Source organism: Tachyglossus aculeatus, chromosome 1, assembly GCF_015852505.1.
Source record: "Tachyglossus aculeatus isolate mTacAcu1 chromosome 1, mTacAcu1.pri, whole genome shotgun sequence".
Classification (NCBI taxonomy): Eukaryota; Metazoa; Chordata; class Mammalia; order Monotremata; family Tachyglossidae; genus Tachyglossus; species Tachyglossus aculeatus.
In genome coordinates this window covers 69,461,307-69,484,427 of record NC_052066.1, presented here as the reverse complement: position 1 = coordinate 69,484,427, position 23,121 = coordinate 69,461,307, and the positions used below count along the sequence as shown (strand labels likewise).

General features: G+C 49.4%; 1 protein-coding gene across 1 annotated transcript; it reads right to left on the bottom strand.

Annotated features, from left to right (window-relative positions):
- Window positions 1–1,162: 1,162 nt before the first annotated feature.
- Window positions 1,163–22,344, bottom strand: CHRND (cholinergic receptor nicotinic delta subunit). Its single transcript, XM_038749005.1, has 12 exons — window positions 22,273–22,344; window positions 21,038–21,183; window positions 18,418–18,462; window positions 18,067–18,176; window positions 17,723–17,878; window positions 14,310–14,425; window positions 13,955–14,155; window positions 9,183–9,294; window positions 8,755–8,869; window positions 6,023–6,230; window positions 3,502–3,620; window positions 1,163–1,345 (listed from the first exon to the last, which is right to left on the bottom strand). The coding sequence occupies exons 1-12, from the start codon at window positions 22,316–22,318 to the stop codon at window positions 1,163–1,165; spliced, it is 1,557 nt and encodes a 518-aa protein (XP_038604933.1). The 5' UTR covers window positions 22,319–22,344.
- Window positions 22,345–23,121: the final 777 nt, after the last annotated feature.

The following is a 23,121-nucleotide window of genomic DNA, read 5'->3' as shown; positions in this document are numbered from 1 at the left end:
CAGTAAGTGCTCAATAAATACGATTGATTAAATGAATGAATGAATGAATGAATGAATGAATGAATGAAGCACCTTGTACAGGTTTCAAGTCCCTCAACCCAGAGGGTATGCTGATCCAGGAGGACCCAGAGCCACCCCACCCTGCCAAGTATAAGGGTTAGGCGCCTCTGCAAGGGGAGGGGGGTTCCTGCCATTTTCCCCCAGCAACAGGGGGACCAGTCATCTCAGAGCTCCAGCTTCAAGGGGCCTGAAGGAAAGGAAGGGAGCAGAAGGACACCTCCTCAGGAGAGGGTGGTTATTTATTATTATGGTACTTGTTAAGCGCTTACTATGTGTCAAGCACTGTTCTAAGCTCGGGTTGGACACAATCCCTGTCTCACATGGGGCTCACAGCCTATGTAGGAGGGACAGCAGATATTTAATCCCCATGTTACAGTTGAGGAAACTGAGGCATAGAGAAGTTAACATATTTACTCTTGTACACATTTACTATTCTATTCATTTTGTTAATGTTGTGTATATAGCTTTGACGCCTGTCTACATGTTTTGTTGTGTTGTCCGTCTCCCCCTTCTAGACTGTGAGCCTGTTGTTGGGTAGGGACCGTCTCTATATGTTGCCAGCTTGTACTTCTCTGCACACAGTAAGCGCTCAATAAATACAACTGAATGGATGAATGAATGAATGAATGAATGAATGAAAGTGAATTACCCGGGATCACATAGCAAGCAAGTAATGGAGCAGGGATTAGAATCCAGGTCCTCTGACTTGATAATAATAATGATTATAATTGTGGTACTTGTACCAGGCGCTGGTACAAGCAAATCGGGTTAGACACAGTCCCTGTCCCACGTTGGGCTCACGGTCCTAATCTCCTTTTTACAGATGAGGGAACTGAGGCCCAGAGAAGTGAAGTGACTTGTCCAAACTCACACAGCAGACAAGTGGCAGAGCGGGGATTAGAACCATGACCTTCTGAGTTCCAGGCCCGTGCTCTTTCCATTAGGCCACGCTGCTTCTCAGACTACAGTGGCTTCTGCCCGCTATCTCACGAGGTATCCTCCCTGTCACACGTGGGCCCCTTTTGGATTCAGCAGCTGTACCGGGTCCTAGATTCCAAGTCCCGTGTAAAGCCAGGGCAGATGGAGAGTCCCAACCGGACCACTAGATCAGGCGCTTGTCTTTTTCCAAGTAGGAGAAGGGGTCTCCCGGGAAGGGCTGGGATGGGGGCTGGTTGTAGGCGCCTTGTAGGAAGATCCAGGCCGCGCCCAGCACCATTATGGGTGTTACCACGAACAGGCAGAGCCGATCCGCTGTGCGGGCCACCCGGTTCCAGCTGTCCTTCTCCTGCGGGGAAGAAGAGCAGGTGATGAAGAGCTGTGTGACCTTGGGCAAGTCACGTCACTTGAGAAGCAGTGTGGTGTAGTGGACAGAGCACGGGCCTAGGAGTTAAAAGGGCACGGTTTCTAATCCTGGCTCCGCCACTTGTCTGCTGCGTGACCTTGGGCAAGTCACTTCACTTCTTCGGGTCTCGGTTACCTCATCTGTAAAATGGGGTTTGAGACCGTGAGCCCCACGTGGGACAGGGACTGTATCCAGTCTAATTTGCTTGTATCCACCCCAGTGCTTAGTACAGTGGCTGGTACATAGTAAGTGCTTAACCAATATGGTAATTATTATTATTACTGTTCTCTGTGCCTCTGTTTCCTCAACTGTAAAATGGGGATTAAGACCGTCAGCCCCATGTGCAACAAGGGACTGTGTCCAACCTGATGAGCTTGTATCTATCTGCTGCTTAGTACAATGCCTGGCACATAGCACTTAACAAAAACCTGCCCCCTCCATCCCCCCCGCCTTACTTCCTTCCCTTCCCCACAGCACCTGTATATATGTATATATATTTGTACATATTTATTACTCTATTTATTTTACTTGTACATATCTATTCTATTTATTTTATTTTGTTAATATGTTTTGTTTTGTTCTCTGTCTCCCCCTTCTAGACTGTGAGCCCACTGTTGGGTAGGAACCGTCTCTATATGTTGCCAACTTGTACTTCCCAAGCGTTTAGTACAGTGCTCTGCACACAGTAAGCGCTCAATAAATACAATTGATTGATTGGTAAGAAAAAAAAAGGTAGTGCCCTCTCCAGCCACCTGAAGAACTGTTCCCTGGGGAGGGCTCAGAAGCAAAGGCTCTTCCAAAGAGAGGTGCCATTGCAGTGATAATAATAATAATAATAATAATATTTCATTCAATTCAATTGTATTTATTAAGTGCTTACTGTGTGCAAAGCACTGTATTAAGCGATTAATATTTATTAAGCACTCTATATGCCAAGCACTGTACTAAGCACTGGGGTAGAAAAAGGATAATAATTATGTTGGTATTAGTTAAGCACTTACTATGTGCCAAGCACTGTTCTAAGAGCTGGGGGGGGGATGCAAGGTAATCAAAGTTGTCCCACGTGGGGCTCACAATCTTAATCCCCATTTTACACATGAGGAAACTGAGGCACAGAGAAGTTAAGTGACTTGTCCAAAGTCACACAGCTGACAAGTGGTGGGAGCCGGGCTTAGAACCCACAACCTCTGACTCCCAAACCCGGGCTCTTTCCACTGAGCCAAGCTGTTTCTTTGGTCCCACATGGGACTCCCAACCCAAGTAGGAGGGAGGACAGGTGTTGAATCTCCATTTTGCAGGTGAGGGAACTGAGGCCCAGAGGAGTTAAGTGACTTGCCCAAGACCACACAGCAGACTAGTGGTGGAGCCAGGATTAGAACCCAGATTGTCTGATTCCCAGGCTCGTACTCTTACTGATAGGCCATGCGGCTTCAGTGCTTCACACGCTGCAGGAGGAAGGATACGGAGCACTGGACTCTCCCTTGGCGGAGTCCCAGTGGGGAGAGGCTGAGTGGACATTGCAGAGTGGCAGAGGGTGGAAGTAAAGAGTAGTACCCCGTCTTCATGACAAATGAGTGGCCCCCATCAACCCATCATCAATCATATTTATTGAGCTCTTACCGTGTGCAGAGCACTGTACTAAGGGCTTGGGAAGTACAAGTTGGCAACATATAGAGACAGTCCCTACCCAACAGTGGGCTCACAGTCTAAAAGGGGGAGAAAGAGAACAAAACCAAACATACTAACAAAATAAAATAAATAGAATAGATATGAACAAGTAAAATAAATAAATAAATAAATAGAGTAATAAATATGTACAAACATATATACAGGTGCTGTGGGGAGGGGAAGGAGGTAAGATGGGGGGGATGGAGAGGGGGACGAGGGGGAGAGGGAGACCATCCCGGGGAGACCTCAGCCTGGACAACCCCAGGAAGTCTGGGCCAGGTGCAGGTCTAGGCCGGGGGCCCGGGTCTGCTCCAGGACCCCATCTTTTTCCCCTCCAGGGACCAGGACCCCCAAGGCAGCCCATTCTCAGGAGCCTTGAGACACTCTCTGAGGGACCAGTCTGGCCAGGCTGTGCTTTCTAGTTCCCTCACCTCATTGTAGTCATTCTTGTCCCTCATGTGCATGACAATGAAGTTGGCTCCATCCAAGGCAGGCTTCATTTCACCGTACAGCTGCTGCTGGGCTTCCTCTGATCCCACTGGGAGTTTACCTATCCGGGAACGCGAGAGCAGTTGGCAGGGTCGAGAGGAGCTGCCTGACAGTCCGATGGTCTGCCCAGCCTCGCCAGGTGAAATGTCTTGGTGCTTCTGAGCCCAGGAGGGCACCCTTAGGGCTGGGTTCATGGCTGGGGCCAGAGTGGACCGTTAAGGGCGAAACTGGGGACAATGCTACGCTGATGGCCCCTCTGCCCCTTCTGCCCTTGTTGCCAATGTTACCCGCTCTGCCATCTGCTCTGCCGCTGCCCCCCCACCCCCTCTCTGGGCATGGCTTCCAGAGGGCTGGAAAAGGTCAAAGAAATTCATTCAATCGTATTTATTGAGCACTTACCGTGTGCAGAGCACTGTACTAAGTGCTTGGGAAAGGGCAATACAACAATAAACACACACATTCCCGGCCCACAAGTTTACAGTCTAGAGCGGGGCATGGCTTAGTGGAAAGAGCCCGGGTTTGGGAGTCACAGTTCTGCTGCAGGCGAGAGCCCTGGGCTGAAACTGAAGGTTGTTCCCGCAAAGGAATGCCACCAGATAATAGTAATAATAAAGATAATAATAATATCTGCTAAGTACTTACTATGTGTTGCGCACTGTAATAATAATAATAATAATAACGATGGCATTTATTAAACTATGTGCAAAGCACTGTACTAAGCACCGAGCACTGTACTAAGCGCTGGATAGATACACGATACAGAGAAGCTAAGTGACTTGCCCAAGGTCACACAACAGACAAGTAGCAGAGCAGGGGTTAGAACCCAGGTCCTTCTAACTCCTAGGTTCATGCTCTATCATCAATCGTATTTATTGAGCGATTACTGTGTGCAGAGTACTGTACTAAGCGCTTGAAGCGCTCTATCCACTAGGCCATGCTGCTTCTCTATCCCATTGCTCAGAACAGTGCTTGGCACACAGTAAATGCTTAACAAATACCATAGTAATTATTATTATTTGTTCACTCATTCATTCCATTGTATTTACTGAGGGCTTACTGTGTGCAGAGCACTGAACTAAGCGCTTGGGAAAGGGCAGTACAACAATAAACAGACACATTCCCTGCCTACAAGTTTTTAATCTAGAGCGGGGAGTGGCTTAGTGGAAAGAGCCCGGGTTTGGGAGTCAGAGGCCTTGGGTTCTAATCCCAGCTCCACCACTTGTCAGCTGGGTGACTTTGGGCAAGTCACTTCACTTCTCTGGGCCTCAGTTCCCTCATCTGCAAGATGGGGATGAAGTCTATGAGCCCCACGTGGAATAACCCAATGCCCTTGTATCTACCCCAGTGCTTAGAACAGGGTTTAGCACTTAGTACACGCTTAACAAATACCACCATTATTATCAATACAAATAAACGATAGATCTGGACCTGAGTAGGGTTGAGAGGGTGGGGGAAGAGCAAAGGGAGCAAGGCAGGGTGATGCAGAAGGGAGTGGGAGATGAGGAGCAGCGTGGCTCAGTGGAAAGAGCACAGGCTTTGGAGTCAGAGGTCATGGGTTCAAATTCCGGCTCTGCCAACTGTCAGCTGTGTGACTTTGGGCAGGTCACTTAACTTCTCTGTGCCTCACAGTTACCTCATCTGTAAAATTGGGATTAAGACTGTGAGCTCCCCGTGGGACAACCTGATCACCTTATAACCTCCCCAGCGCTTAGAACAGTGCTTTGTACATCGTAAGTGCTTAATAAATGGCATCATCATCTGTCAGATGGGGATTAAGGCTGTGAGCCTCACGTGGGACAATCTGATCACCTTGTAACCTCCCCAGTGCTTGGAACAGTGCTTTGCACATAGTAAGTGCTTAATAAATGCTATTATTATTATTATTATTATTATTATTATTCTCTGTGCCTCAGTGACCTCATCTGTCAGATGGGGATTAGGACTGTGAGCCCCCCGTGGGACAATCTGATCACCTTGTAACCTCCCCGGTGCTTAGAACAGTGCTTTGCACATAGTAAGTGCTTAATAAATACTATTATTATTATTAATGTTATTACTGTGTGTCAAGCACTAGGCCACATTGGCCTCTTCCCTTCCAAATGGTTCCAGCACCTCTCCCTGACACCCAGGGCATCCTCACACCTTCCCTGGCACCCTGGGCATCCTCACACCTCTCCCTGGCATCCTAGGCATCCTTGCACCTCTTCCTGGCACCCTGGGCTTCCTCATACCTCTCCTTGGCAATGTGGGCACCCTCATACCTCTCCCTGGCACCCTGGGCATCTTCATACCTCTCCCTAGCACCCTGGGCATCCTCATACCTCTCCGTGGCACCCTAGGCATCCTTGCACCTCTTCCTGGCAACCTGGGCATCCTCACACCTCTCCGTAGCACCAAGGGCATCCTCACACCTCTCCCTGGCACCCCGGGCATCCCCACACCCCTCCTGCCCCAGCAACCTACGTGCAGGCGTGATGCGGCTTGTCAGCCCATGCCTCTCTGACTGTTTTTCGAACATAAGGTCACTGCGGGACTTGAGTGTGAAGTACTCTTCGGCCTTGACGATGTAGCCCAGGGAGCTGGTCCGGCGCACCTGGATCCCTCCTGGACCTTGCTCCTCCTCCGCTGGCTGGGACATGTGGAGCAGCCGGGGGAGGGTCTCCAGAAACAGCTGGGGGAGGGGGGGGGATGACGGATAGAAGTAGGTTAAAGATGGATACAGACACTTAGTGTGGGGCTCATGCAGGCAATCCATCAATCAATCGTATTTATGGAGCACTTACTATGTGCTAAGCGCTAGAGAAGCAGCGTGGCTCAGTGGAAAAGAGCACGGGCTTTGGAATCAGACGTCAGGGGTTCAAATCCCGGCTCTGCCAATTGTCAGCTGTGTGACTTTGGGCAAGTCACTTCACTTCTCTGGGCCTCAGTTACCTCATCTGTAAAATGGGGATAATAATAACAATAATGGCATTTATTAAGCACTTACTATGTGCAAAGCACTGTTCCAAGCACTGGGGAGGTTACAAGGTGATCAGTTTGTCCACGAGGGGCTTACAGTCTTAATCCCCCTTTTCCAGATGAGGGAACTGAGGCTCAGAGAAGTGAAGTGACTTGCCCAAAGTCACATAGCTGACAATTGGTGGAGCTGGGATTTGAACCCATGACTTCTGACTCCAAAGCCCCTGTTCTCTCCACTGAGCCATGCTGCTTCTCCATGAAGACTGTGATGAAGGGATGAAGACTGTGAGCCCCCCATGGGACAACCTGATCATCTTGTAGCCTCCCCAGTGCTTAGAACAGTGCTTTGCACATAATAAGCACTTAATAAATGCCATTATTATTATGCGCTCAGAAGAGCACAACACAGCAGAATTAGCGGACACGGGTCTCTTGCACACAGCAAGGGCTCAATAAACACACTAGTATTTTTTAAACACTTACTTAAGCTCTGGGGTAAATGCAAGCTAATCAGATCCCACCTGGGGCTCTCAGTATAAGTGGGAGGCAGAACAGTACTGACTCCTCATTTTACAGATGAGGGCACTGAGGCACAGAGAAGGTAACTGACCGGCTAAGGTCACATAGCACGTAGGTGGTAGAGCCAGGATTAGAACCCAGGTCCTCTCTCAGTCCCATGCTTTTTCCACGAGGCCAGGCTGCTTCTCAGTTAATAATAATATAATAATAATAATGATAGATGGTATTTATTAAGCATTTACTATGTGCTAAGCACTGTTCTAAGCGCTGGGGTAGATCAAGGTAATCAGGTTGTCCCACTTGGGGCTCACAATCTTAATCCCCATTTTACAGATGAGGGAACCGAGGCACAGAGAAGTGAAGTGACTTCCCCAAAGTCACACAGCTGAAAAGTGGCAGAGCCGGGATTAGAACCCATGACCTCTGACTCCCAAGCCCTGGTTCTTTCCACTAAGCCATGAGAGGCCCATGAGCTCACTGGGTCATCTCCTTTCTCCAGCCATATCCATTCACTCTTCTCACCCTCCTTCTCTAGCTTTCGCCCCTTAACACTCCCTCTCCGAACACTTCCATCCCAGCAATCCCTACCCCCCAACATTTCCCCCCATCCCAAAAACCTCCCCCTCTCCTCTCCCCACTTCAAACATTCATTCCTTCAATCATATTTATTGAGAGCTTAATGTGTGCAGAACACTGTACTAAGCCCTTGGGAAGTAGAAGTCGGCAACATATAGAGACGGTCCCTAGCCAACAACGGGCTCACAGTCTAGAAGGGGGAGACAGACAACAAAACAAAACGTGGACGGGTGTCAAGTCGTCAGAACAGATAGAATTAAAGCTAAATGCACATCATTAACAAAATAAATAGAATAGTAAATAAGTACAAGTAAAATAAATGGAGTGATAAATCTACAAACATATATACAGGCACTGTGGGGAGGGGAAGGAGGTAGGGCGGGGGGGATGGGGAAGAGGAGAGGAAAAAGGGGGCTCAGTCTCGGAAGGCCTCTTGAAGGAGGTGAGCTCTCCGTAGGGCTTTGAAGGGAGGAAGAGAGCTAGCTTGGTGGATGGGCAGAGGGAGGGCATTCCTGGCCAGGGGGTAGACACAAGCTAATTGACACCGTTGCTCCCACGATCCTGGGAGCTGGAGCATTCTCCAGGTGAGATGGGGATGAGGACCAGAGCGATCCCTCCCATAACACCCTGCCGTAAGCTTGTTGCAGGCCGGGAATACTGTCGTACTGTGCTCTCCCAAGCACTCAGTATGGCGCTCTGCACATAGTAAGCGCTCAATACTACTGATTGAGAGAGCCCACCATCCCGCACCACCCGGTGCCTCGGTTCGACCGGAACCACCGTTCTTGGGCTTCTGCCCCGGCCCCGCTCTGACCCCCGGGGCCGGAGTAGGCCCACTTGCCCCAGCTGGGCCACCGCATCTCGGAAGGTCTGCAGGGTGAGCCAAACACTCATTCATTCATTCAATAATATTTATTGAGTGCTTACTGTGTGCACAGCATTCATTTTCATTCATTCAGTCGTATTTATTGAGCACTTACTGTGTGCAGAGCACTGTACTAAGTGCTTGGAAAGTACAATTTGGCAACAGATACAGACAAACCCTACCCTACAACGGGCTCACAGTCTAGAAGGGGACCCCCCCCCCCCCCCCCCCCCCCGCCACCTCTTCTCTCCCCATGTTCCCTCCCCACCTCACTCACCTTCTTGAGTCCCTCAGAGAGCACGTGGGTGTTGGGTGTCCGGAAGTGGATATTCAGCACGATCACACAGATGACCACGACCATGGTCACCAGAACCATGCCGAAGAGAAGGAACCTGCCACAATCATCATCATCATCATCATCAATCATATTTATTGAGCGCTTACTATGTGCAGACCACTGTACTAAGCGCTTGGGAAGTACAAATTGGCAACATATAGAGACAGTCCCTACCCATCAGTGGGCTCACAGTCTAAAAGGGGGAGACAGAGAACAAAACCAAACATAAGAACAGACTTAACCCCGACCCTCTCTGGCTGCCAGGCCTCCAGACAGCCTGGACCCGGGCAGAGAGGGGCAGGGTTTGGGGAGGAAGAGAAGAGGGCAAAGGAGGAGGAGGAGGAGAAGGAAAACGGCATTTCACTTACTTGCCGATGAGGGGGATGGCGTGGGAAGTGGCCGGCAGGCGTTTGGAAATGAGCAGCAGGAAGACAGATTGGGCCAGCAGCACGGAGATGGCCAGCGATGTCTTCTCACCACCTATGAAGGAGCACAGCCTTAACGTCTGTCTGACTCCCGACCCCTCAGCCTCTCATAAGTTCGTTGTGGGAGGGGAATGAGTCTGTTTATTGTTGCATTGCACTCTCCCAAGCGCTTGGTACAGTGTTCTGCACCCAGTAAGCACTCAATAAATACGATTGAATGAATGAATCTCTGGGTCTGGACTAGCTTGACTTTTAGACCGTAAGCTCAGCGGGGGCAGGGAACTGATCTACCAACTCTGTTGTGTTGTACTCCCCCCAGGTTTTAGTACGGTGCTCTGCATACAGTAAGGGCTCCATAAAAGCCATTGATGGATGCATGTCCTGGGAGCTTAGCTCTATAATAATAACAATAATAATTTTGGTATTTGTTAAGCGCTTACTTTGTGCCAAGCACTGTCCTAAGCGCTGGGGAAGATACAAGGAAATCAGGTTGTTCCACATGGGGCTCACAGTCTTAATCCCCATTTTACACATGAGGTAACTAAGGCACAGAGAAGTTAATAATAATAATAATAATGGCATTTGTTAAGTGCTTATTATAATAACAATAATGGCATTTATTAAGCACTTACTATGTGCAAAGCACTGTTCTAAGCTCTGGGGAGGTTACAACGTAATCAGGTTGTCCCACGGGGGGCTCACAATCTTAATCCCCATTTTACAGATGAGGTAACTGAGGCCCAGAGAAGTTAAGTGACTTGCCCAAAGTCACACAGCTGACAATTGGCAGAGCTGGAATTTGAACCCATGACCTCTAACTCCAAAGCCCGTACTCTTTTCCACTGAGCCACACTGCTTACTATGTGCAAAGCACCCTTCTAAGCGCTGGGGGGAGGATACAAGATGATCAGGTTGTTCCACGAGGGGCTCACAATCTTAATCCCCATTTTACAGATGAGGTAACTGAGGCCCAGAGAAGTGAAGTGACTTGCCCAAAGTCACACAGCTGCCAAGTGGCGGAGGCAGGATTAGAGCCCATGACCTCTGACTCCAAAGCCCATGCTCTTTCCACTGAGCCACGCTGCTTCTCGAGTTCCTCTTGGCTGGGTCATCACAACACTATGTTAGAAAATATTTGGACAATGTTAACAGCCATTGGAAAACGTTTAGTACATAGTTACTATTCTTTTTATTTTGTTAATGATGTGCATAGAGCTTTAATTCTATTTGTTCTGACAATTTTGACACCTGTCTACATGTTTTGTTTTGTTGTCTGTCTCCCCCTTCTAGACTGTGAGCCCGTTGTTGGGTAGGAACCGTCGCTATATGTTGCCGACTTGTACTTCCCAAGCACTTAGTACAGTGGTCTGCACACAGTAAGCGCTCAATAAATACGATTGAATGAATGAACGAATGAGTTAAGTGCAAGGGAAGTGACTTGCCCTAAGTCACACAGCTGATAAGTGGTCGAGGCGGGATTAGAACCCATGACCTCTGATTCCCAAGCCCGCGCTCTTTCCACTGAGCCACGCTGCATAAACAACCCAAGTCTCTCCAGAGTTACTTCCCTCCTCCCCCAGGAGACCATGGAGGTAGCAGCTCTCCTGTGAAGGGGGGGCCTTGACTGAATCTCTAGTGGCTACCAATCAATCTGCGCATCAGGCAGAAACTTCTCACCCTGGGCTTCAAGGCTGTCCATCCCCTCGCCCCCTCCTCCCTCCCCTCCCTTCTGTCCTTCTCCAGCCCAGCCCGCACCCTCCGCTCCTCTGCCGCTAATCTCCTCACCGTACCTCGTTCTCGCCTGTCCCGCCGTCGACCCCTGGCCCACGTCCTCCCCCTGGCCTGGAATGCCCTCCCTCCCAACATCCACCAAGCTAGCTCTCTTCCTCCCTTCAAGGCCCTACTGAGAGCTCACCTCCTCCAGGAGGCCTTCCCACACTGAGCCCCCTCCTTCCTCTCCCCCTCATCTCCCTCTCCATCCCTCCCGTCTTACCTCCTTCCCTTCCCCACAGCACCTGTATATATATTTGTACATATTTATTACTCTATTTATTTATTTTATTTGTACATATCTATTCTATTTATTTTGTTAATATGTTTGGTTTTGTCCTCTGTCTTCCCCTTCTAGACTGTGAGCCCACTGTTGGGTAGGGACTGTCTCTATATGTTGCCAACTTGTACTTCCCAAGCGCTTAGTACGGTGCTCTGCACACAGTAAGCGCTCAATAAATACGATTGATTGATTGATTGATTGACTGGGGTTACGTCCTTTGCATACGGGTCCTGGGGAAAGTTGTAGGTCATCCAGAAATCTCTCCAAAGCCCCTCCCTGCTGGTCAGGGGGAGGACCGGGGAGATCAATTCATCAATCCGTCAAAGAAGCGGGCCTAATGGATAGAACATGGGCCTGGGAATCAGAAGAACCTGAGTTCTAATCATGATTTCGCCGCTTGTCTGCTGTGTGACTTTGGGCAAGTCACTTCACTTCTCTGTGAAATGGAGATTAATAATAATAATAATGATAATAGTATTTGTTAAGCACTAACTATGTTTCAAGCACTGTTCTAGATACAAGATAATCAGGTGGGACACAGTCCCTGGCCCTCATGGGGCTCGCATTCTTAATCCCCATTTTGGAGATGAGGCAATTGAGGTAGAGAGAAGTGAAGTGACTTGCCCACGATCACACAGTAGATAAGTGGCAGAGCCAGAATTAGAACTCACATCCTTCTGACTTCCACACTCCTGCTCTCTCCACTAGGCCATGCTGCTTCTCAAGGCTGTGAGTCCCACATGGGATAGGGACTGTGCCCTACTGGATTTTCTCATATCCACCCCAGCGCTTACTGCAATGCCTGGCACATAATAAGCACTTAAATATCACTATTATTATTATTATTATTCTCCTCCAAGAGACTTTCCCCCATCTAGTCCCTCAATTTGCCCTTCTCTCTCTCCCTTCTAGATTGCCTACGCACTTTATTGTGTCCCCTTGAGAAGCAGCGTGGCTTAGTGGACAGAGCACAGGCTTGGGAGTCAGCGGTCGTGGGTTCTAATCCTGGCTCCGCCACTTGTCAGCTTCATTCATTCAATCATATTTATTGAGTGCTTACTGTGTGCAGAGCACTGTACTAAGCACTTGGGAAGTACAAGTCAGCAACATATAGAGACGCTCCCTACCCAACAACGGGTTCACAGTCTAGAAGGGGGAGACAGACAATTAAACAAAACATGTGGACAGGGGTCAAGTCATCAAAATAAATAGAAATAAAGCTAGATGCACATCATTAACAAAATAAATAGAATAGTGAATATGTACAAGTAAAATAAATAAAGTGATAAATCTGTACAAGTACATATACAGGTGCTGTGGGGACGGGAAGGAGGTAGGGCGGAGGGGATGGGGAGTAGGAGAGGAAAAAGGGGGCTCAGCCTGGGAAGGCCTCCTGGAGGAGGTGAGCTCTCAGTAGGTCTTTGAAGGGAGGAAGAGAGCTAGCTTGGTGGATGTGCGGAGGGAAGGCATTCCAGGCCAGGGGGAGGACGTGGGCTGGGGGTCGACGGCGGGACAGGTGAGAACAAGGCCCAGTGAGGGCAAGTCACTTAACTTCTCTGTGCCTCTGTTACCTAGGACAGAGTTTGGCACATAGTAAGCGCTTAACAAATATCATCATCATCATTATTATTATTACCTCATCTGTAAAATGGGGATTAAGAATGTGAGCCCCACATGGGACAACCTGATTACCTTGTATCTACCCCAGCACTTACAACAGTGCTTGGCACATAGTAAGCACTTAACAAATACCATCATTATTATTACTAATGGAGTGCTTACTATGTGTAGAGAAGCAGCATGGCTCAGTGGAAAGAGCATGGGTTTTGGAGTCAGAGGTCACGGGTTCAAATCCCTACTCTGCCACTTGTCAGCTGTGTGACTTTGGGCAAGTCACTTAACTTCTCTGTGCCTCAGTTACCTCATCTGTAAAATGGGGATTAAAACAGTAAGCCCCCCAACGTGGGACAACCTGATCACCTTGTAACATCCCCAGTGCTTAGAACAGTGCTTTGCACATAGTAAGTGCTTAAATGCCATCATTATTATTAGTAACAATAATGGAGTGCTTACTACATGCAGAGCACTGTACTAAGTACGTGGGAGAGTACAAGTCAATCATATTTACTAAGCACTTACTGTGTGCAGAGCGCTGTACTAATTTCTGGGGAGTGTACAATACAATCAATCGGTATTTATTGAGCGCTTACTGTGTGCAGACCACTGTCCTAAGCACTTGGTAGAGTGCAATATAACAGAGTTGGTGGATATGGTCCCTGCCCACAAGGAGCTTACAGTCTAGAGATGTCCTAAAGAGGTATCATATTTGTACATATTTACTATTCTATTTATTTTGTTAATGATGTGCATCTAGCTTTATTTCTATTTATTCTGATGACTTGACACCTGCCCACATGTTTTGTTTTGTTGTCTGTCTCCCCCTTCTAGACTGTGAGCCCATTGTTGGGTAGGGACCGTCTCTATATGTTGCCAACTTGTACTTCCCAAGCGCTTAGTACAGTGCTCTGCACACAGTAAATGCTCAATAAATACGATTAAGGGAATATCAGGAGGATGCCTTGAGGGTTCTTGCAGGTGACTGGTGTCTGGGAGAGTTGTGGAGAGGGATGAGAAAAGGAGGGGAGGAGGCGGGGTCCCTCACTGTCAGCGGGCAGGTAGAACACGAGGTTGATCATGAAGGAGATGAGCACGCAGGGCACCAGGATGTTGATGACGTAGAAGAGTGGCTTGCGCCGGATTATGAGATAGAAGGTGATGTCTTGGCGGCCAGTGCTGTCCAGGGGGGCTCTGGGGTCAATGTTCTTCCGTGCTGGCCTGTGCACAATCTCCCACTCCCCATTTTCTAAGGGCAGCAAATAAGAAGTTGGAAACACGGTTGGGATAGGGAGAGGGCAGGTTTGGAACAGGTGACAGGACCACGGGGATGGTGGGGCAGGGGTGGTGGGGGTTGGGGAGAGAGTCCTGTTTGGAGGCCTAGGAATAGGGGTGGACATTACCAGTAAAACCTTCCGGGTCAATGATGATCCACTCTACAGGATAGAAGCGCTTAGCCTCTTTGTCCTCTTCCTGCTTCAGGTGCAACGTGATTTCCTTGGCTGTGTACATCAGAGAGCTGCAGGGTGTGGATAATAATAATTATAATTATAATGATGGCATTTGTTAAGCACTTATTATGTACCAAGCACTGTTCTAAGCACTGGGGGGATACAAGGGATCAGGTTGTCCCACATGGGGCTCACAGTCTTAATCCCCATTTTACAGATGAGGTAACTGAGACCCAGAGAAGTTAAGTGACCTGCCCAAAGTCACACAGCTGACAAGTGGAGGAGCGGGGATTAGAACCCGTGGCATCTGACTCCCAAGCCCGGGCTCTTGTGAGCTTCTAGCTCACTAATTTTAGCCCATGCTGACCTGCACTTTTTTTTTTTTTAATGGCATGGTTAAGTGCTTACTATGTGTCAAATACTGTTCTAAGCACTGGAGTAGGTTCAAGGCAAATAGTTTGGACAAAGTCCCTGTCCCACATGGGGATCACAGTTTAAGTAGGAGGGAGAACATGAGTACTGAGGCCCAGATGAGGTAACTGAGGCCCAGAGAAGTGAAGTGACTTGCCCAAGGTCACACAGCAAGTAATTGTCAAAGGCAGGATTAGAACGCAGGTCTTCTGACACCCAGGCCCATCCAGGCCTGATATTTCTCCTTCTTTGCAGTCTCGCATTACCTCTTGCCTTCAAGACATCTCTACTTGGATGTCCTCCCATCACCTCAAGCTTAACATGTCCAAAACAGAGCTCCTTTTCTTCCCATCTGAACCCTGTCCTCCCCTCTGACTTTCCCCTCACTGTAGATGGCCCCACCATCCTTCCTGTCTCACAAGCCTGTAACCTTTGCATTATCCTTGACTCCTCTCTCTCATTCAAACCACATATTCAATCCATCACTAAATCCTGTCGATCCCTCCTTCACGACATCGCTAAAATCCACCCTTTCCTCTCCATCCATTACCACATTAATAAAATCACTCATCCTATCCCTCCTGGATTACTGCATCGACCTCCTTGCTGTCCTCCCAGACTCCTGTCTCTTCCCACTCCAGTCCACTCTTCCCTCTGCTGCCCGGATCGTTTTTCTTCAGAAACGTTCAGGACCTGTCACACTGCTTCTCAAAAAACTCCAGTGGTTGCCCATCCACTTCCGTATCAAACAAAAACTCCTCACCCTTGGCTTTAGAGCAGTCCACCAGCTCGTCCCCTCCATCTCACCTCGCTACTCTCCTTCTATAATCCAGCCCACACACTTCGTTCCTCTAATGCTGATCTTCTCACCGGGCCTCAATCTTATCTATCTCGCCACCAGCCCCTGCCCACATCCTGCCTCTGGCCTGGAAACCCTCCCTCCTCAAATCCAGACAATGACTCCAGACAGACAATGACTCTCCCCCTTTCAAAGCCTTACTGAAGGCACATCTCCTCCAAGAGACCTTGCCTGACTAATCCCCCCTTTCCTCTTCTCCCACTTCCTTCGGCATCACTCTGACTTGCTCCCTTTGTTCTTCCCTTCTCCCAGCCCCACAGCACTTGTGTACATATTCATAATTTATTTATTTATATTCATTCAATTGTATTGATTGAGCGCTTACTGTGTGCAGAGCACTGTACTAAGCGCTAATGGTTGCCTCATTATTACACCTGGAATCTCCAGGGCACCTCCCATCTCCCAAGAACCTGGGTCATTAGTCTTATCTTTCAACAGGATCTACTTAATGAATCCTCTGCCCTGGTCCTCCTTGGAACTGGGCAGACCAGAGACCACCAAGTTGACTCCATCCTTGTGTCAGATTCGGGTATTGATTGTAGGAGGGCAGATGAGGAGTGAAAGAGAGTCCTTGGATTGAGGCCTTGGGCAGAGACGTCTCCCCCTCAGGGGTACGAAGGGTGGGAGAACGTATAATGATAATAATAATAATAATAATCGTGTTACTTGTTAAACATGTACTCTCTGCCAAGCCCTGGGATAGACACAAAATAATCAGGTCTCCAGAGGTGTTAAGTGACTTGCCCAAGGTGATGCCCAAGGTTAGGAGAAGCAGTGTGGCTCAGTGGAAAGAGCCCGGGCTTTGGAGTCAGAGGTCAGGGGTTCAAATCCCAGCTCCGCCACTTGTCAGCTGTGTGACTTTGGGCAAGTCACTTAACTTCTCTGTGCCTCAGTTCCCTTATCTGTAAAATGGGGATTAAGACTGTGAGCCCCCCGTGGGGCAGCATGATCACCTTGTAATCTCCCCAGCGCTTAGAACAGTGCTTTGCACATAGTAAGTGCTTAATAAATGCCATCATTATTATTATTATTACAAGCTGGAAACATATAGAGACGGTCCCTAACCAACAGTGGGCTCTAGAAGATTAATGCTGTCTCCCTGCTCTAATGATAATAATAATAATGGCATTTATAAAGCACTTACTATGTGCAAAGCACTTTTCTAAGCGCTGGGGAGGTTACAAGGTGATCAGGTTGTCCCACGGGGGGCTCACGGTCTTCATCCCCATTTTACAGATGAGGTAACTGAGGCCCAGAGAAGTTAAGTGACTTGCCCAAAGTCACACAGCTGACAAGTGGCAGAGTAGGGATTTGAAGCCATGACCTCTGACTCCAAAGCCCAGGCTTTTTCCACTGAGCCACGCTGCTAAACTCATTGTGGGCAGGGAATGTGTCTGTTTATTGTATTCCCCCAAGTGCTTAGCACAGTGCTCTGCACACAGTAAGTGCTCAATAAATACAATTAAATGAATGAATGGTTCCCTGGGCTGGTGAGGCAGAGTTAGGAGCCCTCTCTGCAGGAGGCCTTGAGCTCCTCTGACTCTTCTTCTGCCCCAGGCTGTTTCCAATCAATCAATCATATTTATTGAGCACTTACTGTGAGCAGAGCACTATACTAAGCACTTGGGAGATAGCAGCATGGCCTAGTGGATAGAGTACCCGCCTGGAAGTAAAAGGACCTGGGTTCTAATCCAGGCTCTGACACTTCTCTGTTGTGTGACCTTGGGCAAGTCACTTTACTTCTCTATGCCTCAGTTTCCTCATCTGTACAATGGGGATTAAGACTGTGAGCCCCATATGGGGCAGGAACTGTGTCCAACCCAATTTGCCTGTATCCACCCCAGCGCTTAGTCCACTGCCCGGGACATAGTAAGCGCTTAACAAATACCACAAGTGTTATTATTATTAGGTAGTTGACACAGGCCCTGCCCACAACGAGATCGCAGTCTAGAGGGGGAGACAGGCATTAATATATTTATATAAATAAATTTTATTTTCTACTTCCGCTTTGAGCAGGAAGGGCAGGTAGAGATCAGAGTGTGGAACGGAGGGAAGAGGCCTGGGCTTGGAGGGGCGAGGGAACGCCTGATCCGACCTGAACTTGAGGGAGCAATTCTGCCAGTCAAAGGGGAAGTAGGTGACGCTGATGGGACAGGAGGAGCGGAAGATGGCAGGCGGTAGCCAGTACACGTAGCCGTTCGGGTAGACCAGGACGTTGCACGCGTAGGAGATCTGGAAGGAACCATCATTGCTATGGGAGAGTTGGAGAGTGGGAGCTGATGAGAGAGGGAAGGAGGAGCAGGGGGGACAGGAGATTGGGCTGCGGGGAGGGGCCGGGAGGAATAAAAGGAGAGCAGCGTTGGAGGCTGGGAAGGTGAAGTGATGGGGGAGTGGGAAGGAATGGGAAAGAGTGGGGCGCGGGGCAGAACCAACGCTCACTTGTTCTCCAGAACAATCTCGGGGAGCCACAGCATGTCAGGAGGCAGGCGCAGAACGCTGATGTCCCCAAACTCCGACTGGTTCCACTCGAGCCGGCTGTCCGTCCAGCCCTGCAGGGCCCACGGGTGGGTCAGCCCCAAGCTCTGGGGAACCTCCGCTTCCTCCCCACTCAGGGGAGGGGACACGCTAAAAGCTGGGGATGGGACGTGTTCGGCGGTCGGGTTTGGGGATCAGGGGAGGGGAGTCAGAAACCCTGATTCTTCCCTCAGAGCAAGGCGGGGCGGGGTCCCCAAATACCAGGAACCTGAAATCTCCCCACCCACAAGACCCAAAGCAGCAGGGCTTTCTTACGTGCTCGATCCACACGTTGGTGGTGAGGGTCTCGTCGACTTCTTTCTGTAATAAGAGTAATAATAACAATAATAATAACAGTACTTGTTAAGTGCTTACTATGTGTCAAGCACTGGGGTTGATACAGATCAAATTGGAAACAGTCCCTATCCCCCATGGGGCTCACACTCTTTAGCCCCATTTTACAGATGAGGGAACTGAGGCTCAGAGAAGTGAAGTGACCTGCCCAAGGTAACACAGCAGAGATGTGGCAGAGCTGGGATTTGAACCCAGGTCATTTTGATTCCCAGGCCCGGGCTCTGACTGCTACACCATGCTGATTCCGCCACCTAAAACTCAACATGTCCAAGACTGAACTCCTTGTCTTCCCTCCCAATCCCTGCCCTCTCCCTGACTTTCCCATCTCTGTTGACGGCACTACCATCCTTCCCGTCTCACAAGCCCGCAACCTTGGTGTCATCCTCGACTCCGCTCTCTCATTCACCCCTCACATCCAAGCCGTCACCAAAACCTGCCGGTCTCAACTCTGCAACATTGCCAAGATCCGCCCTTTCCTCTCCATCCATACTGCTACCCTGCTCGTTCAAGCTCTCATCCTATCCCGTCTGGACTACTGCATCAGCCTTCTCTCTGATCTCCCATCCTCGTGTCTCTCCCCATTTCAATCCATACTTCATGCCGCTGCCCGGTTTGTCTTTGTCCAGAAACGCTCTGGGCATGTTACTCCCCTTCTCAAAAATCTCCAGTGGCTACCAATCAATCTGCGCATCAGGCAGAAACTCCTCACCCTGGGCTTCAAGGCTGTCCATCACCTTGCCCCCTCCTACCTCACCTCTCTTCTGTCCTTCTCCAGCCCACCCCGCACCCTCCGCTCCTCTGCTGCTAATCACCTCACTGTACCTCGTTCTCGCCTGTCCCGCCATCGACCCCTGGCCCACGTCATCCCCCGGGCCTGGAATGCCCTCCCTCTGCCCATCCGCCATGCTAGCTCTCTTCCTCCCTTCAAGGCCCTACTGAGAGCTCACCTCCTCCAGGAGGCCTTCCCAGACTGAGCCCCTTCCTTCCTCTCCCCCTCGTCCCCCTCTCCATCCCCCCATCTTACCTCCTTCCCTTCCCCACAGCACCTGTATATATGTATATATGTTTGTACATATTTATTACTCCATTTATTTATTTATTTATTTTACTTGTACATATCTATTCTATTTATTTTATTTTGTTAGTATGTTTGGTTTTGTTCTCTGTCTCCCCCTTTTAGACTGTGAGCCCACTGTTGGGTAGGGACTGTCTCTATATGTTGCCAACTTGTACTTCCCAAGCGCTCAGTACAGTGCTCTGCACACAGTAAGCGCTCAATAAATACGAATGATTGATTGATTGATTGGAGGGTTGAGTTGGGCAGGGGTCGGGGGGGGATGGGCAGTGTATCTGCTGGGGTCCAAGATAAAGGGATGCCAGACCCTTGGAGACATGGAGGGGCAAAATTCTGGTAACCCAGGCTAGCAATCAGTCAGTCAATCTGTGCTTACTGTATGCAGAGCACTGTATTGAGCGCTTGGGAGAGTTCAGTACAATAGAGTTGGGAGACACGATCCCTGCTCTCAGGGAGGCTAGCACAACCTGCGATTTCAGGGACTGGAGGTTTCAGACAGAAGGACCACAACCTGGGAAGGATTTTGCTGCAGTTTAGGATTAAATGAAAAACACCCATAGCATCCTCCCACTAGAGTCCTCTTTGTGAAACAACTCAAGCAAGCAGATTTTGGAATGGAACTCATTCCTTCCTGCTCCCAGTCTCCATGGCGGATAAAGGCCCTTCCCCTTCTGCTCCCAGCCTCCATTGCTGATCCAGCCCCATCCCCTTCTGCTCTCAGCCTCCACTGCTGATCTAGCTAGAATGGGAACTCATTCTTTCATTCAATTTATTGAGTGCTTACTGTGTGCAGAGCACTGTACCAAGTGCTTGGGAAGTACAAGTCGGCAACATATAGAGTCGGCAACTTGTTTTGGGCAGGGAATGTCACCGTTTATTATTGTACTGTACTTTCCCAAGCCCTTAATAACAATAATAATAATGGCATTTATTAAGCACTTACTATGTGCAAAGCACTGTTCTAAGTGCTGGGGATGTTACAAGGTGATCAGGTTGTCCCACAGGGGGCTCACAGTCCTAATCCCCATTTTACAGATGAGGTAACTGAGGCCCAGAGAAGTGAAGTGACTTGCCTAAAGTCACAGCTGACAAGCAGCGGAGCAGGATTTGAACCCATGACCTCTGACTCCAAAGCCCGTGCTCTTTCCACTGAGCCACGTGCTCTGCACACAGTAAGCGCTTAATAAATACGATTGATTCCCCTTCGGCTCTCAGCCTCCATTGCTCACCCAAGCCCTTCCCCTCCCAGCTTCCATTTCGGACCCAACTCCAGGCCATTTTCTGTATTCTTTTCCATCCTTAGCCCCCTCCTCTTCTTACTTCCTCTGTCTCCCTCCTTTAATCTCCTTGTTTCTGCTGGCTTCCTCTCCCTGCCTCTCTTTCTGGTCACTATGTCCTGCTGACCTTCCTGAGTTCCCAACCTGAGCTTAACTTCTGGTGGGGGTAGGGAGAATCCTGGATTCTCACCAGCGAGATGAGGTTGGAGAGAGTCAGGGCCAAGTTGATATCAACGCTGTCCCCTTTGTTGTTCACGGGCCGCAGCTTCTTATTGTAACCGTTCTCCTCGAACAAGTACTGGATCAGTCGCTTCTCCTGGTTCATGGCCCATCCGCCTGGGATAGGGAGAGGAAAGGGACATCCAAGGATCCGGGAATTGGGGAAAGTTTCTTGGGGTGGGGGGTGATTGGGGGTGGAGAGAAGGGAAACAACTGAGGACCTGGGTTTAGCTGAAGGGCTGGGTATGGTGGGGAGAATCTGAGCTCTCTGAGGGATAGAGATAATAATAATTATGGTATTTGTTAAGCACCTACTATGGGCCAGGCAATCAATCAATCGTATTTATTGAGCGCTTACTGTGTACAGAGCACTGTACTAAGCGCTTGGGAAGTACAAGTTGGCAACAGAGACAGTCCCTATCCAACAGTGGGCTCACAGTCTAAAAGGGGGAGACAGAGACAGGCACTATACTAATGGTGTCTAATTTTCCACTTGTGTATTTTTCCCCAGTGCTTAGTACAGTATTCTGCACCCAGTAAACACCTAACAATAATAATAATGGCATTTATTAAGCACTTACTATATGCAAAGCACTGTTCTATGTGCCGGGGAGGTTACAAGGTGATCAGGTTGTCCCACGGGGGGCTCACGGTCTTAATCTCCATTTTACAGATGAGGTAACTGAGGCCCAGGGAAGTTAAATGACTTGCCCAAAGTCACACAGCTGACAATTCACCAAAGCCAGGATTTGAGCCCATGACCTCCGACTCCAAAGCCCGGGCTCTTTCCACTGAGCCACGCTGCTTCTCTGATTCTGACTAAAGGGAGTCTGGCAGCTCTGTGCCACCCAAGGGTGAGATCTGGGAGGGAAAGTGTGCCTGCCCAGGGGTACTTGATGCCCTGTGGAGCCAACTCGGATACCAGGGGGGCGGTGTGGAAGTGGGCAGGGGGGTGTGGAGGGGACTACCCTGAGGCTGGGGAGTGGGGGTCCTAAGCAGGGGCATGATGGCTGTGGCCAGTGACAACGATTGATGTAGGGAGGAATGGGTATCTGTGGGTAGCAGTGAGAGGGAATGATATCTGGGGCAGGAATTAGGTAGAGGGGTTTCTCAGGGTTGGGGTGGGAAGAGGGCAAAGTTTGGGATTGGGGGATTGAGGCTACAGAGGGGTTTAAGGGAGGGGGTGCAGGGGTATTCTTTCCTTACCTGTGACAAACAGAACCTCCAACAGCACCAACACCAACCCTTCCATCCTGCCCCGGCCCCTGTCCGGCGTCCTATGCCTGATTCCTCCAGCCGGGAAAAGTTCTCGGGGACTGGTCAAGGGAGGAGAGGGGAGTGGGGAGAAAACTCAATGTAAATGCAACAGGACACCTCCCCCTCCTCCTCCTGGGCTGGGGAGGAGAGAGAAAATGAGCAGGTGGGTGCTGGGTGGGTGGGGAGGGCATGGGTCCGGGCTCCAGCAGGAGGCTTGGGCGGGGGCTGTGGTTTTGCAGACAGAAAGAAGTACTGGGGGCTGCGTGGGATATGAGGAGACAGGTGGGACACTGGGTCCGGGGTTGGTTAGAGGGGAGTAGAGAAAATGGGCACGTCTGACCTCCAGTAATAGCAGGCAACCTGGCCCTGCTGCTCTCAGCCTCAGCTGGTGCCTTCACTCAGCTTCTGGCTGACAGCTGCATCTGCTGGGACTAGGAGGGAAAAGAGTTGGGGGGAGGGAAGACCCACTCCCCATCTTTAACCCCTTCCCTGATCATTCCTGATTGTCCTCATTTTATTATTATTATTTCACCCTTTTCCCCATCATGCCTGATTGTTCTCATTCTATTATTATTATTATTGCTGTTCTTCTTCTTATTATTATTAGTAGTAAAAATAATAATAATGATAAGAGCAGCATTTTTAAGTCGTTGCTTTTTGCCAAGCTCTGTGCTAAGTGCTGGAGTAGCTACAAGACCATCAGAGCAGACACAGTCCCTATCCCACGAGGGGCTCTCAGTCTAAGGGGAGCCGGGGAAGGGGCAGGTTTACAGTTATCCATTTTACAGTTGAGGAAAC